General features: G+C 56.1%; 1 protein-coding gene across 1 annotated transcript in view; it reads right to left on the bottom strand.

The window, feature by feature from the left end:
- Positions 1-8,516, bottom strand: part of LOC102764753 (breast carcinoma-amplified sequence 3) — a 247,028-nt gene that overhangs the window by 8,339 nt on the left and 230,173 nt on the right. Inside the window, exon 5 of the mRNA XM_006770281.2 lies at positions 3,961-4,026. Coding sequence (XP_006770344.2) covers positions 3,961-4,026 — 66 coding nt within the window. The remainder of the gene's footprint in view (positions 1-3,960; positions 4,027-8,516) is intronic.

The following is an 8,516-nucleotide window of genomic DNA, read 5'->3' as shown; positions in this document are numbered from 1 at the left end:
CCTTCTCCCCGCACGCAGCCTGGCCCCGGTGCCGTGGGCACGCCCCTTCCTGCCGGCCGGAGCCTCTTTCGACCCCCAGGGCTCCCACAAACATGCTTTCTTTCCTCCTTGCCCAGCTCTTGTTCCTGACCCCAACAGGCACGGAGACCCAGAACGTCACAGAATGAAGCCAAGACCCCATGGCCTGCCCTGGCCCCCACCTGTCTTCCACTGGATCTGGCTGTGTGTGTGTGTGTGTGTGTGTGTGTGTGTTGGGGGTAGGAGCAGAGCAACTCACAGTCCAGCTCAATTCCTGCATAGCCTTTGACCAACTGACAGGCAATGCCCACAGGCAGGGCATCAGTGGGAGGGGACACTGGTCTCGTTAGGAGCTGAAAGCATTTCCCAGGTCCCTCCTACAACAGCTACGAAGTGACACCGTCCCTGGCAGGGAAAGACTCGCACAGAAATGCTGCCACCCCCACTCCCAGGAGACCCACGTTACTCAGGTCCTCCCGGTCCTGGCTTCAAAGGAGAAGGGACAGGATCACCCACCGGGCAGCCGGGACCAGCAGCCTGTGCAGTGACCTCTCGGGGCCCCTCCCTCAGGATGACTCCATGTCCTGACCAAGACAGAGTGCGCCCTGTCACAGCACATTACGTGCAGGAGAGCAGAGGCTGCGCAGGCCTGGCTGGCGTTTCCCTGGGTTTGAGGCATTTGATAAGTCTGGCTGAAGCCATGCTTACGATCAGCCAGATCAGTGGTTCTCAATCTTCTGGCCCTTTAAATACAGTTCCTCATGTTGTGACCCAACCATAAAATTATTTCCGTTGCTACTTCATCACTGAAATGTCGCTACTGTTATGAATCGTCATGCAAATATCTGATATGCAGGATGGTCTTAGGCGACCCCTATGAAAGGGTCGTTTGACCGCCAAAGGGGTCGTGACCCACAGGTTGAGAACCGCTGAGATGGATGCAGGAGCAGCCAGAAGGGGAAGGGCCTTGGCGGGAGGCAGGGGATTCACTGGAGCCCCCGTTGGGTGCAGACAGCGGTGCTGAATGACCTGGGCCTGTCACTTCACTTCTCATCTGCTTCCTCATTGGTCAGGCGGGAGGGGACTGGGGGGAGGAGGGGCGGGGGCAGCCTGGCAGCCTCGTCGGGTGTGTGGGGCTCTGGGGAGAAGATGTGAAGGGGCTTTAAGAAGCAGAACACGCAGGGCACATGTGTAGAGACCACTCTGGTGGTTGGGGCGTCCTGGTTACAAGGTGAGCTTTGCCATCTCTGGTGTGTTGGCAGCTGAGGCCCCCAGGGGGGTGCTCCCCACCCAGGAGGCCTGAATGCCCTTCCCAGCTCCAGGTCCTTGGCACCACACGCCCCTCTGAGGCAGATGCAAGGCTGGGCAGCCTGGCACTGTGTTTGGTGAGAGAAAATGCCGGGCCAGGTGCTGCGGCATGACCTCTGTGTGTGTGTGTGTCTGCATGTGGGCGGGGTGGGTGCCAGCGAGGCCCCACCAACATGCCCACTCAGCATGGCTAAGAAGAGACAGGGCTTGGAAACTGTCCCGTGGAACCAGGTGTCTGGCAGCTGGCCCTGCCCCTCCCATTTCCCAAGTCCAGCCTCGAAGCTCCGGGGACCCCACCCAGCTCCCAGGTGGGTCTTGCCGAGCTGCCTGAGGGCTGCGAGGCTGCGAGACGGCACAGGGGCCTGCAGACCGCAGGAGACGCTGCGCCCCACGGGCCAGCGCACATCTGGTTCTCATTCGAATGTCCGAACGTAATTACATTCTCTGCGACGCAGCGGAAGAGTTTGGTAAGATGTGGCTTTCCCCACTTTCCATCAAGGTTAAGAAATCAAAGCCTCTCATTCCACCAGCCTCCCTGTCACCCGTCTGTCCTCCTCGGCAAAGGCCACGGCCGCACTCTGCTCTGTTTTCTAGAGCTGATGGCTGGGGCCCAGGGGAGACGCAGTCCCACTGTCCCACTGACCCACCTGAGAGGACTGACAGCTGAGGCCACCACTGCAGGCTCAGCACGGAGCAAGTTCGTGCCGGGGAGACAGCGGCTGCACGGGCTCCCCTGGGTGACACCCCAGTGTCCTTCTCCCACCGAGCACACCCCGCCAAGGTGCCCCGTTGTCCTTCCTCACAACAGCAAGCGCGTGGTTCTAATTCTGGAGTCTCTGCAGCCCCTCCCGAGAAATGCAGCTTCCCACAGTCAGGGCGGGGCGAGCACCCCCCCCAACCTCTGCCATCTCACCTTGCAGCCACCATCCCCTCCCCCCCGTTGGGCTCTGAACCAGGGACCGGGCAGCAGGGACCACGGGGCAGTCCCGGCAGGAGGCGGCCGGAGCTCCGCTCAACAGAACGGCCCCTAGACGGGCTGCTCTTTCCAGCTCCCACTCCCAGCTGAGTATCTTGTTTACGGCTTCTTTTTACTCCAGGATTTATGACTTTCATAGTAATGGGTTCCATTCTACTTCCTCTACGCCTACTTTTCTAATTACTGTAGTACAGGCTTTATGAGAGTTTCTTAATAAGTCAGGGTATTTTTCCTTTGGAAACAAACTGTCCTGCGAGTTAATGACTTGGAGTGGGTGTGGATGCTACCCAGAGACAAATGGGGGCTGGGGAGGGATGGCCAGGGTGGGGGTAGGGGAGAATCTTCTAGCCTAAACAGAGCTCTGCGGGGGTCCCTTTAAGAAGCCAGGCCAGCTCCAGGGCAGCCCCATGCTGCTCAGGGCCTCCCTCCCACAGAGCCAGGGCCGAGAGCAGGTACACACACACACACAGTAGGTGTGAACCCACCAGCTCTGACATCGCCGGTCCTCCTCTCCACAGAAAGCACTTGGTGCATTTGGTTCCAAAGGGCAGACGTCAGCTTAGTTGTGGATTTGACTTTTGGTGGCATTAGTGCCAGGCCCACGTGTGTGGTACCTTCATACCAGTTAAGCAGGTTTTAAGGAAACAAACCCAGTTCCTGGTCCAGTCATCCTAGGCCAAGTCTAGCAAAGAGAATGGTGTGTGTGTGTGTGTGTGGGGGGGCGGTTTGAGGGGGTAAGGTCTCTGTTGCCCACGTTGGGGTCCCAGCCTGTGCCCTCGAACCCATGTTCTATGTTGGGCAGAGAAGCACAGGCCCCAGGTAAGGGCCGTGGTGCCACCGGCCCGATGAGCACGCGGGCGGATGCCGGCGGAGCCTTTGTGCTCCTGGGCAGACTGGCTGCCGGTGCCGGGGCCCTATTCATTATTCAGCTCCACTCGCTCCGAGCGCCCTTCCATCTGCTCCTCCAGGAGGAATAACAAATCTAGAAATGCAATTCCACTTTGGTGTATTAAGATATTGATTTGCCTGCCGAGGGGAAGTGCATTTGCTCCGCAGCCCTCCCGCGGGCAGGAAGGGGTTAACCAAATGTTTATCACGAGGCTGGCTTCAGAGTTGAAAGTAATGTGATCAGTAATGAATTTTGTGTTACATTAGGTTGTATAAATGGACAGACAAGCGCAGACAACAAGTGGCCGGGAGTCGGGGCTAATCTAATGATGTAAAAATAGAGACAGCACCAATTATACGCGGGGCCAGCTCCAGGCTCCTGCAGGGACTGCAAATGAATAGGTACAAATCAAATTACTCACTAATAGACGCACTACAAGAGGGGCAGTCAATGGTAAATGCATTAGAGCCCAGTGACCTCTCTGCTCTGCACAGCAGAATCCGAAAATTTGACTTCCATCTCCAAAGTGGGGGGTGGGGAGCGAGATCCTCAAAGCAACTCTTGTTGGGTGAGGCCCAGCGACGCTTCCCACCCCACGCCAGTCAGCCCCATCGCCGGACAGTGTCTCCTGCCTGAGCTGACCTCTCGCCCTCACGCCAAGGCCTCCTGACGCCTGAGCACCGGGGTCGGCGGGAGGAGCACCTCTCCAGGGACAGAAGGAGCAGCGGGACGAAGGCTTGCACGTGGGCAAAGACAGGAAGTTACATACCAACACACTTCACAGCCACGTGCCTCTCAGGGGTGCTGGTTTTTACTGCTACATCAAGGGCTGTGTCTGTATTGGAAATAAAATATTTCTTTAAATATCGGACCTTTAAGAGAGCAGTAAGCGCTGAGACCGAAGGTGGTGGTGGTGGTGGTGGGGGCATCTCAGAATCTGGTTTGACCACTGAGCTTGGCAGGGGGTGTTCGTGGTCTGTCCCACGGCACAGCGCATGGAGGGGTCCACATATTCTCACCGGGTTCAACTGCCGTCATCCCTCCCTCCCCTCCTCCTCCCATGCCTGCCGCCCGCGTGCCCACAGTCCCGCCTGCCGCACAGGGCGGGGAGCAGCGAGGATGTGGAGGCAGAGCCAGGATCTTGGGCAGCCCCTCAGATTTTCTCCCCCCTCTTGGGTGTAGAAGCCAGGCCTGAAGTTCAGAGGGGCTGAGTGGCTGGGCTGCTGAGAGGAGGCTCATGGAGATGCGATCAAATGCGCGAACCGTACGCTCCTAGACAGCTAGGCTCTTAGTGGCTCATGGGATGAATAAAGTATGAAACCAAAGACTCTCCACGCCTTCTGAGTGCCAGCCCCTGCCCAGATGGAGGCGGGGGCGCTGGTAGGCTTAGCTTCCCCCACTGCCCCAGGCCTGTGCCAGCCACACCCATCCAAGTGGAGATGTGACCGATGGGACGTGCCAGCCACGTGAGTACAGGGGCCCGGAATGGAAACAGTCATCCCAAACAAATGAAGCAACTGGATGTCAGTTCTCCCCAAACTCAGTGAAGCCCTCGGAGGGGTGGAATCGCAAGCTATTGAGCTGCACAAAATAAAACAGATGTGGGGGGGTCAGGGGAGGTGGGAGAAGCCTGGGGCCGGGGACTCTGCCAGTAAATGTATAGATGTCGACTGCAGTGGCCTGCAGGTCCCTGGGGCAGGGCTGGGATAGAAAGAGAGTGGACGGGAAGACATCGCCCAAGATCTGCTATGCATGCTCGGAAATGCCTCCTGTTCGATTCGACCGGACTGGCATGGCTTGGCCTCCTCTGTGCACCGTTCTCCTTGCTTTAAAGCTGAGGCCCTGAATTCCTAAGGGGTCAGAGGGTCCAACTTTCATTTTCTGTGTGTACATGTGTCTTTCCTCTGCTACCAGCCATGTAATGTAGGGGGTGGTCTGCATACCTCAGACGGTCTCTGAGGAGGCAGGGGGCAGAGGCAGGGGCACACATGAGCGATGGGTATTTACCCATCCATGACTGTGCGCAACTTTGTTCAGATCTCACCCTCACAGAAAGGTCAGCGGGTAAAGGTGAATTCCCTGGCAGAGGAGGAGATCAGAGAGAAATCCTCCCTTTGTTAACCATTTACCTGCCTTCATGTCTCCGGAGGAGGGCCCTTATCTGGGGGGTCCCACCGGCCCTCCCCACCCTTGTGTCCAGGCCTAGACATTTTCTACAGGAATCCCTGCTTCTGGGCTGGGGCAACCCTTGGAAAGGGGACTCTGAAGGCACCAATGAAGTCACAGGGGCACATGCTCCTTGTGGACAGAAAGCAGCATGTTTTGGTTAAAGAGTTCAAAGTAGACTTTGGGCAACTACAAGATGTGCAGAGGAGAATGAGAGAGGAAGAGAGAGAAAGAGAGAGAGAGAGAGAGAGAGAGAGAGAGAGAGAGAGACCGCTATTGCCCGGGGCTAAGTGTCCACAGGTGCAGAAGCTCAGCGGAGACCGGAGAGCATGTGGCTGCGTGGCCAGAGAAAGCTTCCCAGAGGAGCTGAGGTTTGAGCTCGGTCTAAGCAGGGGACTGAGCAGAGGGGGTGGGAGCAGGCACTGCAGCAGAGCCAGGTGAGCAGGGCAGGCGCTGGGGTGAGGGGGCCACGCTGACAGGTGAGGATGTCTGCGTGAAGGTGGTGGTGGGGAAATGTGAGTAAGGGTTCTTGTGGACGGGGAAGTGGGAGGTCGGGTGGGCGAGGATGGCCTGTGAGGGACTTGAAAGGAGCCTGGGCTGCAATATGTGGGCCTGGGCACCTGTGAGCAGGGAAATGGGCTGACGATCAGAGGGGCCCTACGAGTGAGCACCCCCTCCCTCCTGGGGACCGCCTCCTATTTTGAATAAAGGGTGGATGTGACTACTATGCCCTTCTGCCCAGGTGAGACTGTTGGGATTTAAGAACTAGAAACTTCCTGGATTTCTCAGTTTAATCCAGTAGCTGGTAGTGAGGATCTTACTGCCAATCTTTCACTGTGTCTTTTTGTGAACTGGAGACAGAAGTGTCTCCCCAGCAGTGATGATCTGATCAGGGGACGTGGACGTAGCCAGCGTAGAGCAAAAAGCACAGAAGCCACGCGGGAGGAGGCGGCCATTGTTCTCCAGCTGAGAGGAGTGGAGGGGGTGACACGGACAGAGTGCTTAGCACAGTGGTACAGGGGCCGGGACGCCGCAGGTGCATTTACCAGATGTGCTGGTTTCCCTGGCGCACGGAGCTAGAGAATAAAGTGAACCGAGGAAGGGAAAGGAGCCTCCCAAGGTCACAGGCTTCCCCTTCCTGGTGGGGACTTCTAGCCCCACGGGAAAGGACACAGAACAAGACCTTCTTCTCCGGGGCAGGAGCCGGGGGCCGCGCGGACTCTCCAATCTGGCCTTTCCTGCCCGTGAGAGTAGCTGGGACAGGCAGTCGGACACTGAACTGAGACACAAATAGCAACACCAACAATGCCACCCACCACCCCCAGGAGCAGCTGCTCCCTTCTGCTCCGAGTGAGCGGGGTGCTGTGGCCCATGAGTGGGGTGGGGGTAGGGGCAGAGGGAGGGGGCACTGGGCTCTGCGTCTGGTGCTTGTGTTCCTCTGGGGCTCACGCTCTCCTCTCCACCCCCAGCCACTGTGGCGTCTGTTACCGGCGAGTTTTTGCCGCCAAGTCCTGGAAGGAGCATGGGCTGTGGGCAGGGGGCCAATGGCTTTCTGCTTGGCCCGGCTCAGTCAGGTGGGGCCGCGAGGGCGGTGGCGAGAGGAGCAGGAGGAGCTGACCCACAGCTCAGCACTTAGTCTCCTTGAGGGTGGGAACTGAGTCTTAGTTCTTCCTGAGACGTGCACCCCGGTGCGGAGGGAGTCAGCCTGCCGGCCGCAGCCACAGACAGATGTGTGGGCCCACGAGGGGCTCACTGAGAGGAGACACGGACAGTTCCTGTGAAGGCCCCGCAGAAGGAGAATTCCAGGGCCGATAGGTGAAGTGGAGACTGGGACCTAAGTGACTGGCTAAGTTGCTTGGACGACAGTGTTTGCCTGAGAGGAGGGGTGTGTACAAGATAAGAGAATTAATTCACTGCCCTGATGCCTGCCATTGTTGCCGCCTGGTCCTGTGGCACCTTGGGATGGGAAGGGGTGATGAGAAGCCCCCCTGGAAGTGTCCTGGCAGGAAACTGTCCCGGCCCTCAGCCGGCGCAAGCAGGCGCTCCACGGCCCATCAGAGGAGCTAGTCCAGAGGTGGGATAGGGGCCCACACACCTCGTGCGCATCTGGTCAACCCCGTAACGCTAGCTAACGTTTGTTAAGGACTTAATTCCTACAGTCTGGAATTCCTACACACACACACAGACACACACACACACACACACACACACCGTGCTTTTAGCTTATCTTTTGCAGAACATAGACAATCAACAGATATTTGTTAACCAGCTTATTGAAATCTTGACCACTTAAACAACTGCGTATAATGTTCAAAACGTGCTTTTACTGTTAAGGAGGAAAAAATCCACACCCTCTCAGTAAGTAAAAGACTTTTCTGACAAAACTTTGGAAGAGCTTTAGTCGAAAAGAACCTCACAGACTTTTCTGCTGAGGAACTAATGCACATAGAGGAAAACTCAGAGGATTTAGCAGAACAAACTCTTGTACTGGATTCCCAACTGTAGATAGTGATTCATCAATGTACCTGTATTGTGAAATCAAGTTAGCTGTTTGTGACATCTCAATAAAAAGAAATAAAAGAGAAAGTACCAGAATGCATTGCTTATAATATTGTCTTGTGAAAGTTTTCTACATCTGGGTAAGAAAAATAAATGTATTTATGACAGCAGGTAGGAGGCGAAGGTTGAGCCCACAGTGTGATCCCCACGAGGAACTGCCTCTGGGTTAGAAGAGAGTGTGTTAAAGCGACAGCAGACAGAAAAGACGAAGCCTAAAGGAGAATGAGCAGGGTTCCCAGGACTGCAGGAAGCCACAGCCACAGGGGAGAGACAGTCCTCCTTGACCTTGAGAACTGACTTAGTGAGCTCCTAAGTCAACAGCAGCAAAGGAGGCGGCCTGCAACACAGACACCCAGGAACACTTTAAACGGCGGACCAGGGCCCTGTGTGTGAGGTGTGGGGCTCGTGCTGTTGGACGTCAGAGAGAGCAGAAGACAAAGGCAAGGTGTAGCTAAATAGCGATGGAAAGAGTTAACGTCTAAAGAGAAAATGTACTTGATATGTATCCAGGTGTTTATTAAAATTTTGGGGGATATTTGGTTATATCTTTACCTAGACACAAAACAATTGGAAAAAGTCAATGTTTTGCTTATTTAAAAA

This window comes from Myotis davidii, unplaced genomic scaffold (assembly GCF_000327345.1).
Source record: "Myotis davidii unplaced genomic scaffold, ASM32734v1 scaffold684, whole genome shotgun sequence".
Lineage (NCBI taxonomy): Eukaryota > Metazoa > Chordata > Mammalia > Chiroptera > Vespertilionidae > Myotis > Myotis davidii.
The sequence above is the reverse complement of the archived record's forward strand: the minus strand, read 5'-3'. Positions and strand labels throughout refer to the sequence as shown.